Source organism: Anser cygnoides, chromosome 22, assembly GCF_040182565.1.
Source record: "Anser cygnoides isolate HZ-2024a breed goose chromosome 22, Taihu_goose_T2T_genome, whole genome shotgun sequence".
NCBI classification, from domain to species: Eukaryota; Metazoa; Chordata; class Aves; order Anseriformes; family Anatidae; genus Anser; species Anser cygnoides.
The window spans coordinates 8187694-8205728 of record NC_089894.1 but is presented as its reverse complement, the minus strand read 5'-3'; the positions used below and the strand labels follow the sequence as shown (position 1 = coordinate 8205728).

The 18035-nt window shown below is 57.1% G+C and overlaps 1 protein-coding gene across 4 annotated transcripts in view; it reads left to right on the top strand.

The window, feature by feature from the left end:
- Positions 1-16530, top strand: part of MLLT6 (MLLT6, PHD finger containing) — a 45298-nt gene extending 28768 nt beyond the window's left edge. For all 4 annotated transcript variants that reach the window (XM_066981421.1, XM_066981420.1, XM_048050829.2 and 1 more), the window contains 12 exons: positions 562-736; positions 1509-2111; positions 3456-3640; positions 4401-4518; positions 8026-8092; positions 8410-8552; positions 8835-9023; positions 9220-9308; positions 9716-10071; positions 10220-10328; positions 11737-12117; positions 12962-16530. In XM_066981421.1, the coding sequence (XP_066837522.1) occupies positions 562-736; positions 1509-2111; positions 3456-3640; positions 4401-4518; positions 8026-8092; positions 8410-8552; positions 8835-9023; positions 9220-9308; positions 9716-10071; positions 10220-10328; positions 11737-12117; positions 12962-13006 (2460 nt within the window). In that variant the 3' untranslated portion in view covers positions 13007-16530. The remainder of the gene's footprint in view (positions 1-561; positions 737-1508; positions 2112-3455; positions 3641-4400; positions 4519-8025; positions 8093-8409; positions 8553-8834; positions 9024-9219; positions 9309-9715; positions 10072-10219; positions 10329-11736; positions 12118-12961) is intronic.
- Positions 16531-18035: the final 1505 nt, after the last annotated feature.

The following is an 18035-nucleotide window of genomic DNA, read 5'->3' as shown; positions in this document are numbered from 1 at the left end:
GCATCTGTTGTCGTGTGGTCAGATGCTGCTTAACAACGTCACTGTGCAGAATATTTGCTGCGGTAGGTTTGGAAAGCCCCGGCCTGGCAGCGGAGGTGTTTCGGTGGATGCGTTGGGAATCTCCCGTCACAGCAGAAGGGCGGGCAGGTTCTGCTAGGTGGGGTGACCTTGCGGAGAGCAGCACACCCGAGAGATGCAGCTGGAATACGTATTTGAGTCGCAGCAGTTTTCGGATTTTCTTTGGGCTGAGGAGCCCTCTGAGGGTGGGCGCTCCTCCCGGCCACGGTGCTGGGAATCTGGTGTCTGTGCTCGGATTGTCAGCGCCCTCTTTAATTCCCTGCAGTGAGGTGGGATGAGTGTAATCCCTAGGGGTATAAAGACTGATGCCACCAAGGAGCAGTAGAGGGGAATGCTGCTTTTCTCCTGTGGGTAATGTCAGCTGGCCATCGCTTCGTGGGCAGGGGGAGCGATTACTTCTCTTGAGGGGAAATTGATAAAAAGAGCCCCTGCTGCGGCCACATCTGGCCCAAATGAGTGACCTCTGTGTTTGCTGCTCGCCAGGGCTCTGCCAGCCACCATGAGGGGAGCAAAGAGACCTCAGAGGTCGGGAGATCGGAGGTGAAAGGCAAGAAGTCCTCAAGCCATGGCAGCAGCCACAAGGGGAAAAAGACGGGAAGTGGGAAAAGCTCGGCTGGCTTCAGCTCAGCTTCCTCCAGCGGGACCTTCCAGCCTGCAGGTAAGGGGCGGAGGAGAAGCCAGAGAAGAGGGGATGGGGGTGATGCTTCGCTTCACCAGTAAGCGCCTTGAAGCTTTGCTGATCGCTCTTTAACTCCTTGAAGAGAAAGGGAAAAGTCTCCTTGCTACTTGCTCCGTGCACGGAGGGAATAACCGGGTCGGGTGAGTGTTACGGCTCCCCTCCTGCGTAGGCCTGCTGCACTGCAAGGCAAAACAGATCCAGATGTCTGAGCGGAGGGAGGAGGGAAGGGGATACTGCGCGCAGGCAATATGGGCAGCACCTGCCCTCTCCTCCGTAGGTGGTACTGTCTGCAGGAGTGCTTTAAGGAGTGCCGGGGGAGAGACCTGAGCCAAAACCTGATACCCGGGCTCCCCTGAGCTTTGAGTCAGAACCTTGCAGGGCTCCCATCTGCTCCGATGTTACTCGGTCCTTTTTCGAGCTGTTGTCAGAACCGCTCGCGTGCTTCGTCTCCTGGGACCCTCATCAGGGCGGGAGGGAGGGAGGGAGGGTGGTGGTGCAGGGCCTCGGGGAGCAGACACACGCATGTTTGGGTGGAGGAAGCGGCTGGTGTGCACCGCTCGTGCTCACCAGAGAGCATGAGAGCAGCTGGGGGGGTGGACCAGGGCTGGAAGGTGACACAAGTGTCCTTCAGCTCAGTCTCTGGCCTGTGCCAGAGGACCTGCATTGTTGTGACCGTGCTCTCGTTGCTTTGCGGGCTGAGTTATTGCCACTGCGAGCCTTCCTACATCTGCTTCCCCTCTGCTTCCCCCAGGCACCTCCTGCAGCTCCTTGCAGTGCTCCCAGGATTTCGTGACATTCCCCAAGCTCGAGCAGGACGACGAGAAGTACCGGAAGCCTGTCTCTTCCTCTTCTTCTTCGCACTGCTCCCCTCTGTATGAAGGCCAGAAGGGGGATATCTTTGAGCAGAAGGTGATCTTCTCAGGCTTCGGGTCCATCATGCGCTTCTCCACCTCGGCCGTGAGCCAGCAGCGAGGCCGCGATGCCTCCCCCGTGGACTACAAGGCCTCGAACCCTGTCAGCGGCCCTTCGGTGGGGAGCAGCGGGGCCGCTGGCGGCAGCGGCGGCAGCAGCAGCAGCCACAAGCGCATGCCGTCCCTCAGCATGGAAGAGGGAGAGGTGCTGAAAGAAAAGAAGCACAAGGGCAGCAAGAAAAATAAGCACGGGCCTGGCAGGCCGAAAGGGGGCAAAAGCAAAGAGATTTTGGGTGCCCAGCTGGCTGGGTCCACGTCTACGTCTTCGTCGCCCTTCTCCGGGGGCTCCCTTGTTAGCTCCAGCATCAGCAACTCCTCGCGGCCCTTCAGCCACACGGGGAACCTGCCCAGCCTCAGCATGGAATCCCCACTGCTGAGTTCAGGTATGTTTCCCCTCAGGGCTCCAGGTGTGCGCGGTTGCTCCCAGCCCTGCTCTCTTCAGCATCGTGTTTGGCTGGTGTCTAAACCTGCAGCTGCCCAGGGTCCGGTCCCTTGCTTTCATTCCCAGAAGCTATAAAAATCCGGGTCTGGTCTCCCGTTTCCATCTTAGTGTTCGTCCCACAGTCTCCTCTGGGTCAGCTTCTCTTCTCCGTGGAGCTGGGAGCATTTCAAGCCCTTCTCTCTCAAGTGCTGGAAAAGCTCAGCAAGCCAGAGCTGAATTTCTGAAGCGATACAGACAGGGGTGTTCGCGGGCCAAACCAGCACAACCGCAATCCGACCCCAAATGAGGGATTCTCATGAGTGGTTCAAGTTTAACCCCTCTTTTCAAAGCAAAACCGTTCATCCTGGTCTGACCACATCCACGGAGGGTCGGAGGACGCCGTTAACTGCCGAGAGGCTGCCAGCAGTTCCCGGCCGGAGTCCCCTGGCCTGGCAGGGCTGAGGGCAGCGGGGACGCGTGGCAGGAAGGGGTTAAGGCAGCAGGCAGAGGAGGGGCCTGCAGCGCGGGGCTGAGGTTTGACACTGTTCTGGCAGCAGAACTTGTCATCGGTCTATTGTGGGTTGTTTGCAGATGCTCCGATTTAGGTCAGATTGCGAGGGGGGATAGAATTTTGTTGTGTGCGTCTGGGAGCTGCGGCCCATTTGTCTGCGCTGCCTGAGAGCGGAGAGGAGCTGCAGGAGTTGTCGTGACCTCCATTATCAGAATCTTAGGCCAATTTTTCTCCCTGCCTCCCCCCCCCCCGAACAACAAAGCGGTGTTTCAGAGAGGAGGAGGCTGCCAGGCCTCGCTCTCCCCCTGCTCGGGGAGATGTTGGCAGAGCGCTGCGGGACCCGACCCGGGGCTCTGCCGCGTGCCTGAGCAGATGGGAAGTTGGACGGGTCCCCTGCCTCCGCAGCAGCTCCCTCCTCACCTTCCTTCCTCGTTTCTCTGGCCGTGTCCCACCTTGGTCCGTGGGCACCGTGGCAGGGGAGGGGATAGCTCGGCAGGAGCGCGGGCTCTTGACTTGTGGCTTTGGCGAGTCACGGCGTGCTGTGGTTTCTCTGCCCGATTGTATCGGCTGTGGCGAGCAAATGAGAGGTGGGGGGGAAGGCTGGAAAACCTTGTGACACCTTTGACAGAAGGATTATGGGCTGTCACCACCGTCACCGTGCGCTGGGCCACGAGATGCTGAAGTGCATGTTAAACTCGGTCCTGTGCTTTGGCGTCACCCTGCCTTTCTGGGATGAAGCCCTGCGCAACGCCAGCTGCCTCCAGGCCATCCTTAACGCGTCTCCTCCCCTCGCAGGGATCTACACCAGTAACAAGGACCCTATTTCCCACGGGGGCGGAGTGCTCCGAGCTGTGTGCAGTACACCCCTCTCTTCCAGCCTGCTGGCACACCAGGGTACGTCGTCTCTCCCACAGCTCAACCGGTCTCCCTTTGCTAGCACCATCCCAGCCTCCTCTTCCTCCTCGGTCTCCACCACGCAGGTAAGAACATCAGGACCAGGGCAGGAGAGGGCCTGTTGGTCAGACAGAGCTGTGACTGGCAGAGCAGGACTAGCTTGTGGGCACAGAGGAGCTGCTTTTTCCGTTTGGGAACACAGTTTTTCTTCCTTCGTGATTGGAGGGGAGCTGCCAACCGTGGCTTCCCTTAGAGACGCTAGAAAGATGCAGGCAATTTGGCATCACAGCCCGTTTGGGGGCAGAGAGGAACTGCAGCCTAAAAGGGCACGGTACTCTGCGCTGACTGTAAAAGGAGCGCAGACGGGACGGTCGGGTGGCAGAGTGCTGTCGGCGCGTGTGCCGTGCCCCGTGCTGCTCGTGCCCTGCTGCTTGGCTGGCTGCTGGCGCTGGTGCCAGCCCTACCTGCGCTCTGCAGCACAGATAGCTCGGTGGGAGGGCTCGCACCTCCCAGCTGGGTGGGCTGCGTGTGTGCCAGGAGACAGAGCCTGGTCCTTTGTCAGGAGCTCGCAGCGAGAGGTGTTTTACAGGGAGGAGAGAGTTAGTTTTACAGCTCCAGTGTTACGCAGCTCATTCAGGCCTCTTGGCTCTGAGATGGGGCTGGGAAGATTTCAGCTGTCTAGCGAGACTTCCAAGAAGATATTTTTAACACTCTCTCAAGACCAAGCTGGGTTCAAGAGTCAGGAAGAGAAGAAATAATGAAAAGTTACTTTCCTCTTGCATTTTTGAGAAGTAATTTCTCTCTCTCTCTCTTCCCCCTCTCCCTCCCCCCCGTTTTGCCATGTAGGTGTTCTCACTGGCAGGTTCAACGTTCAGCCTCCCCTCCTCACATATTTTTGGAAGCCCCCTCACATCTGGGCTGTCAATCAACCCGCTCCTAAATCAGTCGGAAAGCAGCCGGGCAGGTACGTGAACCAGAAGGTATGTGAGTTTGGGCTCCCGAAGGGGTCTCCCTGGAAGAGTCAAGACAACCGCATTCATAGTTCTCCAGCTGCCCTCCCTGCTTGCTCCCATTCCATGCGTGTGACAGCCAGGGGCTAGGAGAGAGGGACAGTGCCTTTTTCCCCAGGCAGGAGGTGCTCGCATTGCCCTAATGAAGTTTTGGCCTTCGGTCCTGTAAAAGCACATCTGCTGCTGTGTCCAATGGCTCATGCGTGTCCCTGGACACGTGCTGAGGAGGTGCAAGAATGGAAATCGTTCCCTACAGAAATCTCTCGCCTTTTTGCCTACTAAAGCTGTGCAAACCTAGTGAAAACCATGGCGAGCTTTTGCTTCTTCGAAATAAGCTGAAGGGTTTTTTGTTGTTGTTGTTGTTTAATGAGAGAGATCTTGCACTCTTAATGTTCATCTTCCACCTCTGTTTTGAGTTAGTTTCTGCTCTTCCGCTTTGGCTTTGTCATGAAATGCGAAATTCACTGTTTTCAACTTCCAAACATGAACGTGCCAACACTGAATTGCTTACAACTGCTCATTTTTTCCCACCAAGGCAAATTCATTTTTCTTGGAAAGTTGCCTGGTTAATAAGCAGGAAACTTGAAGCATCATAAGACTTCTTTTTTTCCGAGCAGAATGGGCCTGATTTTTGGTTTGCACCAGTAGTTAAACAAAAGCACCCTCCTGATTTTCAGACGTTGCAGCTAGTGGTGCAACTGTCTCCTGCTCCCCTAGCCCAGAAACGTTGGCAGCTCGGCATGCTGGCTGCTGAACTTGGGAGGTAAAACTCTGCCCAGCGTCACAGGCGAGGACTGTAAAAGGCACAGTCCTCCTTAGAGCTGCGTTCTCTGGAGAATCTGACACCGGTGTGCCCTTATTCGCCTTAACCAGCGTGCATGCCTGCATGTACAGCATGAATGAACATGTATGCTTGCTTATGACCTTTGCAAGCCCATGGAAGTTCCCTGTCTGTCTCTCTGTCACTGGCAGCACTTTGTCTGCATGCCCCTGCTGGCAGCCTGTGTCTGCTCGAGTGCTGCGGGAAGGTAACCGCACGGCTGGCACCAGTGGGAGTAAGGGCACCGCACGGGAGCTCTGAGCCAGGCGTGATTCGGTCACCTGGAATTAAGGAAGAATGGGGTGATTCCAAGAGTTGTTCTTCCCTTGCGGCAACCGACAGGAGAGAGGAGATGACCCGCTGCCACTTCCCCTTTGCTGTTATTTTGGCAAAGTGCTGACAGGAGAAGGAAGCAAGTCAACTTGCAGGAATAGCCTTGTGGTTCAGGCACAATACAGCGCTCAGCAGTCTGTTCCAGCCCCGAGGCTAATAATGAATGAATCATGTGGGCAAAGCCCAGCATCCAAAGTGCTCGAAAAAGCTTGATCCTTAGTTTCCATTTCCAAGATTGCTCCTTTTGTTTGTCTGGGATCTTTGGAGTTTCAGGACATGTTTCTTCCAGTCCCAGGCAGCCTTCAGAACAGCTCCTGTTGTCACCTTTTAAGTTTTCTCCATCACCGTCTCCTCTTGCTGGAGCTAGCGACCCAGAGGGTGTTAAGCCAAATTCTCTTTTTTTCCAGGGGGGTTAATTAACATGCATTAAACCTCCTGTGTGGCCATTTTCATTTTAAAGTGTGACGACTGCTTTAATCCCAAGTCATTAACAGAGTGGTTGTGAAGTTTTAAGTATTCCTGCCTTGTCTTTAAAACAGATTACCTTTCCTGAGAGTGTCTGTGTAGACAGATCCCCTGCAGACATAGATTTCGCTGCAGTAATATTTGAGCTCTTCGTGATTTTAATGTGATGTAGGGAAATGGTGTTATCCTGTCTTACAGATGGGGGAACTGAGAAACTGTTATCACTGATGCAGGTTGATACCGGGTGCCTTTGGCAGTGTAAAAAGTCTGATTCTTATCTTCCCACTTGCTTAGCTACCGTCTAGTTCATCCTCCCACGGCTTGTCCTGGATCCTGCCTCATTATGATGACAGGCCAAACGTATTTATCTTCTGCAGTTGCCTCCGAGCCTCTTTTTCCTACTTGCTGCCCTGCAAAGTGCTGTCTCTGCGTGATAACTCAGTCATCTCCCGGTCCCCCAGACGACAGGGTGGTGTTGGCCAGCAGATAGTTGAGTATGGAGCCTGGTTTCAGCAAACTGGCACCGCATAGATGCACACAACCCGCCTGGTCTGCGAGCAAACAAGACAGTAACGCGCAGACAGTCAGAGCTTAGCCGAATGTTTATTTGGTTGCAAGTTTAACCTATTGTGGCAAAGCTGCATGCGATGGGCTGGGGATGTTTTTTTCAAAAAGTTTAGGTGGTCTTTGGATGAAAATGGTACAGAGAAGCACTGCTGTAGCCTGACCGTTCCCAGCCTTCTGGTAGCTGATCATCAGTGGAGAAAATAGGAAGGCTTCGTGTCTTCCAGCATCTCAAGGACTTTGTTAACCTTGTCTCCACGTGGTGCCTTGCACCGAGAGGCTGCTGCTGGCTGGGAACTGCTGGCTGGAAACTGCTGGAAAGTGGTGGATTCTGCCCAGAAAGGTGAACCAGTCCTAGCTGGTGGTCAGGAAGATATTCCCACATGGATGAAGGGGTGAGGATCAGTCTCATACCTAAGAGCTGCCCAACGGCAGCTGCACTTGCTTGTTCTCAGCAGCAGAAAATACCGGCAGTAACTTCTTGCCCTGCTCGGGGCACCACACTGTAAATCACAGTGCCTTGCAGTGTTCCCTGCGGGAGGCTTCCTGGATTCTTGCACATCAGAAACGTCTCTTATTGTGCGAAGAAGAGGAGGGGCGAGTCGGCCAGCTGGTGCAGGCTGTAGTCACAACATCTGACACGGCCTGGAGCGAGGGGGACGTGTGTTCACGGGCTGGCAGGCTTGGGGCATGGAGAGCAAATGGCAGCTGAACCCTCCTCGCTCCTTGCTTAGTGTTTGAACAGGAGGTGTCCCTCATGGGCGCACACCCGGTGGCTCCGTCCCTGGCGCTGCGGTGCCCTGCAGGACAGGGGGGGTGGGCATGGGGGTAGCTCCTGGACACTCGCTTAAGCGGTTCAGAAGGGAGCTGAGCGCTCGGAAATGCCGGGAGGACTGCGGCTGGATTTAGGGGAAGGGTGCTGAGGGCGCGGGGCTGCGGTGGCACCTCGGGGAGACCCCGCTCCTCCCGCGGCTCAGCCGCCGAGCAGCCCCCCGCCTTGCGGCTGAAGGGAAAGGCTCCTTCTGCCGGGGGGGGGAATCCGGGGGGGGGCCGTCAGCCCAGCCGCAGGCCCGCAGAGGCTGGGGGAGGCGGGGGGGGACCGCGGGGACACGCGGGGACACGCGGCCCCTCCTCCGTCGCCTCCCCCGGGCGGCGGGGGCGCATGCGGGCGGGCCGGGCTGCTCCGTGCTCCCCTCTAGCGGGCGCCCACCCCGGCTGCCGGGCACCTGCCGGCTCCAGCGGCCGCCGCTGAGCCCCTTCTGTCCCTCTCCCCACCCAGAGCCCGACCTGGAGGACTGCAGTTTCGGCTGCCGAGGGACGTCGCCCCAGGAGAGCCTCTCTTCCATGTGAGTGCCCTTCAGGAGTCCTCCGCCGCACCCCGGGGACCGCGGAAAGCAGCGGGGGGGGGGACACACACACGGAGCATCTCGCCTCCTCCTGGGGCAAGGCGAGGGGCAGCTGGGGATGGGGAAGGAGGCGGGATGCTCGGCCGATATCGGGGTGAACGGGGATGGGGGGCTGTCCTGGAGCGGAGCCGAGGAGGTGGAGGCTGGGAGGGACGCAGCCGCTCCCAGGCGGAGGAGATGCGGGAGAAGGGAGCAGAGTGCGGGTGCAGAGTAAGGGAAGCATCGCTGACACCCCCCCACCCCCCCCGCCTCCCCAGGTCCCCCATCAGCAGCCTGCCGACCCTCTTTGACCAGACGGTGTCCTGCAGCAGCAGCGGGCAGCTGGAGAATGTTCCGCAGGCCACCCCGAACATCGAGCAGCTTCTGGAGAAGCAGGGCAATGGGGAAGCCGGCGTAAACAGTGAGTCGCTGGGGGCACGGGCTGCGGGAGGAGAGGTCCCTGGGCATGGTTTTGTCAGAGCCAGCTGGGATTTTGCCCGCGGCAAAGGAGCCAGGCTGGGGACAAAGCGCTAGCCTGTGCCATGGGGGAGTAGCTGGCAGCGGGACTGTGATCTGCAGGTCAGGCTCATCCCCCGGCGTGGTCTAATTGCGGTACCCCTGTGTGGTCCCCCTTCTCCTCTTCCCTCTGTCCCCCGTTCTCTCCCCCGACCCTGCCCCCTTTCCCTTCTTCTGTTCCCTGCAGTTGTAGAAATGCTCAAAGCCCTGCACTCGCTGCAGAAGGAGAACCAGAGGCTTCAGGAGCAGATCATGACGCTGACAGCCAAGAAGGAACGTCTGCAGCTCCTCAACGTCCAGCTCTCCGTCCCTTTCCCGGTGGTGACCAGCAGCAACGGCCCAGGCAGCCAGGCCCAGTACATCCTGCCTCCCAACGGTGAGGGGCAGTGGGAAGCGTCACCCCGTGCCATTCCTAGCGGTGCTCCGGGGTGGGCAGGGGGGGGGTCACGGCAGGGAGGATCTGACCCATTTATCTCGCTGCAGCCGCTGATGGGAAGCGCTCTCCCTTGCCATTGCTGTGGCAACGTCAGGCTCCACCCCTGACTTCGTTCTCTCTTCTTTCCTCCTTACAGTCTGCAACAACGATTCCCTGAGCATCAGCAAGAGCCCGCCATGCAAGAACAGCTTTGGGATCGAGAACTCGCTCTCCACTTCCTCTGAGGTACAGGGACCACCGCCTCCCCCAGCCAGCTGGGAAAGGGACCTGGGGCGGGACCAGAGCAGTGCAGTCCCGGTGCTCTGACTTGATGTCCAGCTCATAAATCCGAGTAGTCAAGGCCCAGAAATCAGGTTTCTTTCTCTGGAGTGGCCGCTCTTCGGTTTATCTCAGTGCTGAGGGTAGCTGAGCCTGAGAGCGAGAGGCGAGAATGCTTCTAGGTTATTCTGGCTGCGCTTGCAGACATCCAGCAAAGTACGTCTGAGTTCTGGGACCTCTCTGAGCATACACCTGCACTTGCACTCACAGCCCCCCTTCCCACCTCCAGCTCCTGTCCAGAGCCCCCCCTGGAGCTGAGCTGACCTTTCACAAGCTGCCCCAGTCCGATGCTCTTGTGTCCGTTTCTCCCCCAGGACCCTCATTCAGGTTGCCCCAGCAGGAGCAGCTCTTCCCTGTCCTTCCACAGCACTCCTCCGCCCCTGCCCATGCTGCAGCAGAGTCCTGCCTCGCTACCCCTGCCCGGGGCGCAGCAGGTGAATGGCCTGGCCAGGGTGGCAGGCAGCGGGCTGGGGGGAGGCACCGCTGCCAGCCACAGCCTCTCCACGGTGCCCATGGTGGACGGCCTGATGGGGACCCTGGCAGGAGGCCAGCAGATGCCCATCAACGGGATCCTGGGGAATCTGAACGGAGCTCAGGCCGCCCAGCCTCCGAGCGCGCTGACGCAGGCGAGCGGGCCTCCGACCTTGCAGCTCTCCACCAGCCTGAGCAGGTGAGGACGGGGAGCTCGCGGGGACGGCCCTGCCCTCTCCATCAGAAGCTTAGCGCCGGGAGGGGGGGAGGCAGGGAGGGAGGGAGGCCCTGTGTGTACGGGACCAAGGCGGGCCGTGCTGACGTTCCCTACCCTGCTCCCCTCGCAGCGTGCCCAGCCTGAGTCCCCTGACAGAGCAGCAGCGGCACGTCTTGCACCAACACGAACAGCAGCTCCAGCAGCTTCAGCAGCTCTTGACTTCTCAACCGCTTAATCCGGTAAGTGTGCCTGCTGGCACCTTTTATCTGATGAACTGTTTAATGAGAAAGCCTCGGAGCAGGGAGCAGAAAGTACGGCTCCCTCCTACACACGACCCCCCTTGCCCACAGGGCTGCAGAGCCACGTGCTCTTCCCCCGTCTCAGGGCTGCAGTGGGTGCAGCGAGGAGAAAAGCTTTAGGCAGGAAGGTGCGGCACCTCCTGGAGGGGGGAGATGGGGATTTGAAATTTTTTGTACAAAGGAAAAAATTTAATCTGGGTTTCCCACATCCTGAGGGTGTGAGAACATGGTAACGCTAAGCCTCCGTAAAATCAGGAGTGCTGTTACCTCCTCCAGACATCTCTGAATGCAAATCATGTCTGCTCCTGCTGCCACGAGAGCACTGAGCTCTGGGCTTGCAGATGTGCTGAGGCTCACAGGAGAGAAGGAACTTGCTTGAGGACACTGCTCGAGTTTAGAACGAGATAAGCACCAGATTACTTAGCCCTGAGGCAGGTGAGTGTGCCTGGGCACATTGGCAGAGAGAACGAGAGGTGGCAGGGGGACTTGTGGAGGTGGCCAAGGACTTTGGCGTCAGAAAAAGGATCAGGCAGCCCCGTCCCGGGCTGCTGTGGGAAAGGCTGCACAGACGGAGGGTAAACAAGCCCCTGAGAGCCGCATTCACTCACCCTGCAGAAACCTCAGCGCTGTCCCTCCCCTGCGGTGGAGCTGCATGGCAGTGCTAACACCGTCAATGAAGCTGTACACATTTATATCTCCCTTGGACGCGGCCCAGTGTTTTGGATAGGTTTCTGGGTCAGGCTATTTATAACCGAGGAAAAGCAAATTTCAAAAGGCTTCTCTTTTCAGCGGCTGATGTCACCGTGTCATCAGCTGCATCCCTATGGGTATGGAAACAATGTCAGCCCTCAGCCTGCAGCACTGGTCGATGGTTGCTATAGTGATTTCTGCAGTTTGGTGGGATTCGAGGGCGTCCCTCTGGGCGCAGGTGAGCCGTGGCCCTCATCCCCCGAGTCCTGCTCACCTGCAGTACAGACTGGGGGGAAAAAAATAATAGCAGCCAGCACAGAAATCCAGGTCAGCGCATACCCCAGATTTAAAATCCATGGATCAGTTGTTTGGGAAGGGCTGAGCAGATCGGTGTGCCTGCAGGTGTCTTAGTGAGGGTCAGCTAATCCCACGCTTCAGGAAACGGTGGGGCTGGGCAGGGCAGAAGCACAGGCTGTTAATGAACTTCACAGCCTGTTCCCCTCTCTACCTATAGGTAGATGAGGAAGGGGACTTTCTGTGCGCTGCCAGTGGCAGTGCCTGGGGCGGAGCGTGCTGCTCTGGCTCCTCTGGCTTAGGTGTCACCTTTTCCTGAGCCCTTTGTCCCTCCCTTGACGGCTCTTCTCACCCTTCCCCGCAGGAGCAGCAGGCCCTGGTGTTCCAGATGATGCAGCAAATCCAGCAGAAGAGGGAGCTGCAGCGGCTGCAGATGACGAGCTCGTCCCAGCTGTCCATGAGCAGCCTCCTGGCGGCCACCTCCGCCCCCCTCCTGCACTCCAGCACCAGCGCCCTGATGACCTCGGCCCCCCAGGCGCCCCCCAGCAGCAGCTCCCTCATGGCCTCCCTCTCCCCCCAGCAGCTCAACCCTAGCAATGCCCTCCTGGCTCCGCAGGCCACCCCGCCACTCAGCGCTCCTGGGAACAGCCTCATGGCTTCGGGGACAGGCATCCCACCTGTCCTCACAGCACAGACTAACCCGTTTCTCAACCTGCAGGCCGATGGCAACACCCCAAAAGGAACGGTGCGTATGCTGCTAGCACTACCCTAACCCCAGTGAGCTCGTGGTGCTAGGCGCTGTGCAGACCCAGGGAGAGGCAGTCTGCGCTGCAGTTAACGGGGGAACGAGGGCACCGCTTAGGCAACAGAGCCAGGATCCTCCACTGGCTTTGCTCCATCCCCGACTAGCCCGTGTCACGTCCTGATCCGACCTCCATGGACTTCTGTAAGGCCCAGGCAGGGTCAGGTAGGCACAGAGCTCCCGGGGTGCCCTTCCTTGTGTGCACACGGGCACAGACACACGCCAGACCTGCTGCAGAAGCGAGGCAGAGGCAGGCTGTAGATTTGTCTCCGTTGACCCTAAGACTTGGACGGGCAGCGTGCCCCTTGCAGTGCTGGCCCTATTAGGGCCTCGCGATGAGATGTAAAGGTGACTGCATGTTGAAACCCAGGGTTTAGAAGGAATCTTGCACCTGAGAGGAGAGGTTGTGGAGGTGCGGAGAGGTCTACAGCCTCTCTGTAAAGCACCCTTGTCCTGGAACACCAGCGTCTAGGGACTGATGGTGTGGTACTTTTGCCTGTCCTCCATCCTCCCCTGGCCTGTGCCTGTACCCAGAAGGTCCAGTCCTGGTTGGAGACACTTAGGAGCCAAAGGCCAGGGTCGAGGGGCCTGTTCAGCCTGAACCGGGCAGAGGGGAAGCCTGGGGCTCCCGTGTCTCCGATGATCTCGGTGGAGCCTGAGAGGTCGCGGTGAGCAGGGCCAGGTCAGCAGCACAGCAGAGCTATCTGCTTCTGCCCCCTCGTGTCGCTGCCTGTCCAGTACTGATACCTGTCTCCTCTGCGTCTCTTTTTCTGTTTGTTTTTTAAAGAGCATGAATGAAAAGGGAGCTCCTCTTACCCAGGACAAGGGCTAAGCTCCCCCCTCACCCCGAACAAACCAGCAGCCAACTCCTCTCAGCCAGGGGAATGTGGCTTTCCACAGTCAGCAACTTTGGTACTGTTAGAGCAATGAGCACAAGGCTTCCAAGAAGCATTTCCTGCCGCTGGGCAATGCCAAGAGGTGCTTTGGAAGACAGTACGTCTCTGACCAAGCCCTGGCATCGGGAGGAGCGAAGGCGGGGGGCAGCCTGCCGCGCTGGTCTGTGCCACACATGCTCAAAGTGAAGCTGCGTTTCCACGCAGAGTGGAGGAGAGCTAACGCCAGATGCCTGCCGGTCTCCTCCCTGCCGGGAGTGCAAGCGTGTGTTTACGTGTGTGTAGCCCCCAGGCCGAGGCACTAGAGACCATCGAGCGTCCTTGGCCAAGACCTTGGTGGAGGGAGGCCCCTCTGCTGAGGGCTCTTTTTCTGCACGGTGCAGAGGAATCTGGCAGTGCCCTCGGAGCCACGGCTGGGGAAGTGGGACGTGGTGGCAGTGCCTGCGTGGTCTGCTCCTCCCGGATGGGGAGGCTGAGAAGAAGCCCCGCAGCTGAGGTTTCTCAACTGCTTCTCATCTGCTGGGCTCTTCGGATGCCGTTGTCTCTGTAGCCATCGTACGATGCCCCTGCACGCCAGCTGGATCCATACCCAGCCTGAAAAGACACGAGTGGTGGAGCGATGGGGAAGGATTGGTGCTTGGGGAGGTGAAAGCCACCAGCTTCTTTAAAGGACATTGCCACGTCTGCTCACAAGCTGCTGTTGGGTCGGTGCTGTACGTTTCACGTGAAAAGCACACTCCTGCTCCTCATGCCGTCTTTCACTCTACTTCCAAGATTTCCAAAGCCTAAAATTTCAGCTTGCGAAAAGGGGCCGTAGCCAGTATTACCCATATCGTAGCCAACTTCAGAAGGTGCGTTTGAACCTGGCACTTGTTTCCTAGGCTAAGCTGGGCGATAGAAATGTGTGTGTGTGTGTGGAAAAGACAGTCCCAGATCTGGTACCTGTTCGTTCTTACCCACCACAAATCATTCCAGTCTGGCAAAAAAAAACAAAAAACAAAACAAAAAAAAAACTACCAACGTTCTTCCACTGGTCTTGGGCACTTGAGAAAAGGGATCTCCAAGCAATGGGACAACCTCCCAAGCTAGGACACCGGACCCTTCGTTGTTTTCCACCTCTTGACCTTAACTCCGTCTTGCAGCCTGGAACCTCGGCAAAGGCACCGGCTTCCTCTGAGCGGGGATGCGATGGATTGATTGAAGGACAGGTGGGGCAGCCCTGAGGGAAGGGGAACATCTACGTCAAACGTACGCGTGCCCCTTTGCCTCATCCCCTGGCTAAATGCAGAGCTCTGGTGGGTGGGGGGCAGGCGTGAAGACTCCAGCAAATAGAAACTCTGAGGGTCTTAAAAAATAATAATAATAATAATAACTGTCAGACCTTAACAAATATTTTTCAGCACATTCCCACTGCCCCTAACTGGTTTGCACTATTCAAATTTGTCAGCAGTGGGGCTGTGCTGATAGCACTAGGAAAGCTTGTGATAGGCAAAACTCGTCTGCTAAATCTTTCATCCTTTTTCTGTTTTGTTATCTTTGTTTGGAGGATTATCACCACAATGGTTGGATAAGGCTAAAACAAGAGGAAGAACCTTTTTGATCTCAGCCTCTAGTTCTGTGAACTGGGTAGAACACTGCTGTCTGCTCAGAAATATATATATTATATATATATAATTTTTTTTTTAATACAGAAAAGCTAATGTTTTAACAAGGTTAAGAAGCTATTGGAAAGATGCAGATGGCAGCTAAAAGTGAAAATACAGGAAAAAAAAGTCTCCTTCCCTCCCTCCTGGTCTCTGCAGCCTAGCGAGGAGCAGCCGAAGCGTGGCTCCTGCTGACACCCCCTGTCCCCAGCCGTCGCGCGCTGAGCCGTGCCCCCGTCCGTCAACCCGGTCCTTACAAAATGTGAACGGGATCTTTCAGTTCCAAATGGTTTGACTCTAATCTTGGCTCCCCGTCCCTGAAGTTTCCTCTGGCACAGTCGTGTGCTTGCACTTTTTTTTTTGTTTCCCCCCCCCCCGAAACAGCCGTGCTGTGCCCCCACTCCTCTGTGAGCATCGGTGCCACAGCCATTTCCGAGGCTGCCGTGCTAAATTCAGCCCTGACGTGCCCCGTCTGTGTGTGACGGCTGCACGCAGGTGGGGGCCGGACCTGCCGACCTCTGTGCATCAGGTCCGTGGGACTCGGGAGCAGCTGGGCCCGCTGATGAGTGCGGGTCTGGGTCAGCGGGATGACGGACAGGAGGGCTAGGGGTACAGCAGTGGCTGTTAAATCTGCAGATGTGATAGCTGCCAGCCAGCTGCTTGCCCAGCTGGGTTTGTCTGGGTTGGAGTTGTTCTATTTCTTTTTTTCTCTTTTTTTTTTCCTTTTTTTTTTCCTTTTTTTTTTTTCCCTTTTTTTTTTTTCTGTAAGATCCGAAGTTCGAGTTGCCACCTGTTGTGCTGTCATGCTTACCAGCAGCACAGCCTTCAGACTGCTCGGTAACCACCCGGACCCGACGTCGTGGCCAGACCTGGTCAAACCGTTCCAAAATTTAACCACATTTCACGCCCTGGAATTAACGAGCTGGGAGCGGGAGCAGAGGGGATGGAGGAGGGGAGGCTGGTTAACGGCTGTCCCCAGAGCAAGTTGACTCCTGGGACAAACGAAAACCTTGTTCAGATCAGTGGGATGGTGCCCAGATCCCTGGGCGACGGCAGAAAGGTGGCAGGGGGTCGGCGAGAGGTACACGATGGAGGTGAGCGCGCAGTCGGGGCTGAAACGCGCCGTACGGGCCCCGCGCTGCTGCTGGGAAGACACCCGGGGAGCCCACCCGGCGGAAGAGGTTGGAAATCGAGGACTGAATTCGAGGACTGTGTTCGTAGACAGGATCTCTGCTAAAAGCAGGGTGGGCTGAGCTACGCTGCGGTCCTGGTTCCCTGCTCCTGCTGGGCACATCCCCGCGTTCGCTTGTGGCGCTGGTTGGAGCGCGAAGCCGCTCTCCGGGACGGGCTGGGACAAGGCTGGAGCTGACGAGCGGGGGAAGAGGCGTTCGGATAGCACTTACACATTTCTCCGACCTCTTCCAAAGGCGCCCGGTCCCTTTGAAGCGTGCTCCTCCTCGTCAAATCGCCTCGACCTGCCCCAGGGCCAAAGGTGCCTTTGGCAGCCTGAGGGGAGCAGGAGGGTCGCTGCCGGAGGGCCGCCGCCGAGCACCCGCATCTGGAAAGGAGGAGCAGGGGAAAGAGAAATAAAAGCTAAAGATTATCTGTGTTTCAGTTGCACTGGGGTACGTTTCTTTACCCGTTTTGATGCTAATGTCTCATTTAGTATGTTGCATGTGTCTTCTTTGTTTTGATTTGTTTTTTATTAAATAAAAGAGAAAAATGTGTATATTTTTGGCAATTTAAGGTAATGTAGCTAAGATATATTTTTTTCACGCTGCTTGACTGTTCTTTATTATAATAAATAATATTAATATTAACATCAAAGACTTTTTAATGCAGTTAGGGTTTCGGCATTGAAAAGAGAATAAGGTCTGGGTGATGAACCCCCCACCTAGGTGCTGTGCTGTCCGTGGGGCTGAGGTGCACGGGCAGGGTTTCAGCCTCTCTGCTGGCTTTGCACCTCGTGAGCGAAGGAGACCAGGGAGAGGGGAGAGCGTTTGTAATTTCTCCTGTTGGCACAGAGGAGGCAGCCGAGCCCTGGCATTGTTGTCGTAACCTTGACCCTGCCGGGAGAGGAGGGAGAGGCCGAGCAGTGCCCGGTCTCCCTGGCGGAGCGGCCGCAGCCTCTCCTAATCGGCAGAGCAGCCCCTGAAAAAACCCCGCTGACCTTGAAAGCTCTCCAGCTGGCTCCTCGGGCCTCGCCTCCGCAACTCGTTTGTGTCCCTGCTCAGGGGATGTGGGGGCAACCAGAGACACTGGCAGTGACTTTTTCACTTAAGGGTGGTTTTGCTCGTTCAAGGGGTTGTCCGGGGGAGGCAGAGTTTGCCACACAAAGCCTGGGCTTGCGGAGTTGGCTCATCGAAGGCTCTGGGTTGTTGTAGGAAACGTTCAGCTGTAGGAAATGTTTAGTTACGTGGAGGGAAAAGGAGGTTTGGTGCCCGCATCTGAGGACTCGGTTGCTCTCTGCTGTGGCCGGTAGCTGCAAAGCCTCCTCTCGGTGCCCAGAATCGCTGGGCCTGGAGCAGGTCCCCGCTGATGTAAGCGGTTGCTGAGGGCGTTGAGCAGCTTGTGCCAGCTCAGGAACTTGTCCTCTGGTTTCTCAGGCTGGAAGGAAACGCGGTGCTTCTGCTTCGGTCCTTTGGTGTGGAAGTGGTGGGAGAGGAGCCCAGCGCGGGAGGAAACCCGCTGCGGAGCTGGCAAGGCCGCGTGCGGGCGCTCGGTGCCAGGGCACAGGCTGGGAGGGAGGCGCGGGGGGCTGCTCGTGGAGCACCAGGGGCCCGGATCCAGTTCTGCTGTGCTTCTTGGAGCCCTGAAACACAAAGAAGCTGACTATTTCTGCAGAGTTGGGTTGGTTTATTCCTGGCATGGTTCTGCTCTTTCCACTGCTTAGCTCTCGGTAGCATTTCTGTTCCTGTTGTGCAAGGAGGGGGGCTGGAGAGGCAAGAAAGGATGGCACTGAGCTTTGTTGCCTGGTTTTGTGACAGACAAGCAGGTCGTGGCATCTTCTTGGACCAGGATAACGGGAGAAATATAGCTACAGCAGGTGCATGAAATGTATCTGTCCAAGCAATCCCATGCAGAGCCTCTCTCTTCTACAGCGCTTAGCTCCTACAGGCTCCGCCGCTGGTCTCTCCCAGCCACTCACCAGCGTCACGAGACGTAGCTCGTGTACACGCGGGGGCTGTCTTGGTCCTGGACGCCACGGAGCCTCATTTTTCTCTCTGCTTCCACACTGGCAGGCGTGCTGTAGCCGCAAGCCCGCTGCCCTGGCTGGCTGGGGCTGGTTCAGACTCCGGCTCTGTCCCTGCAGAGCGCATGGATG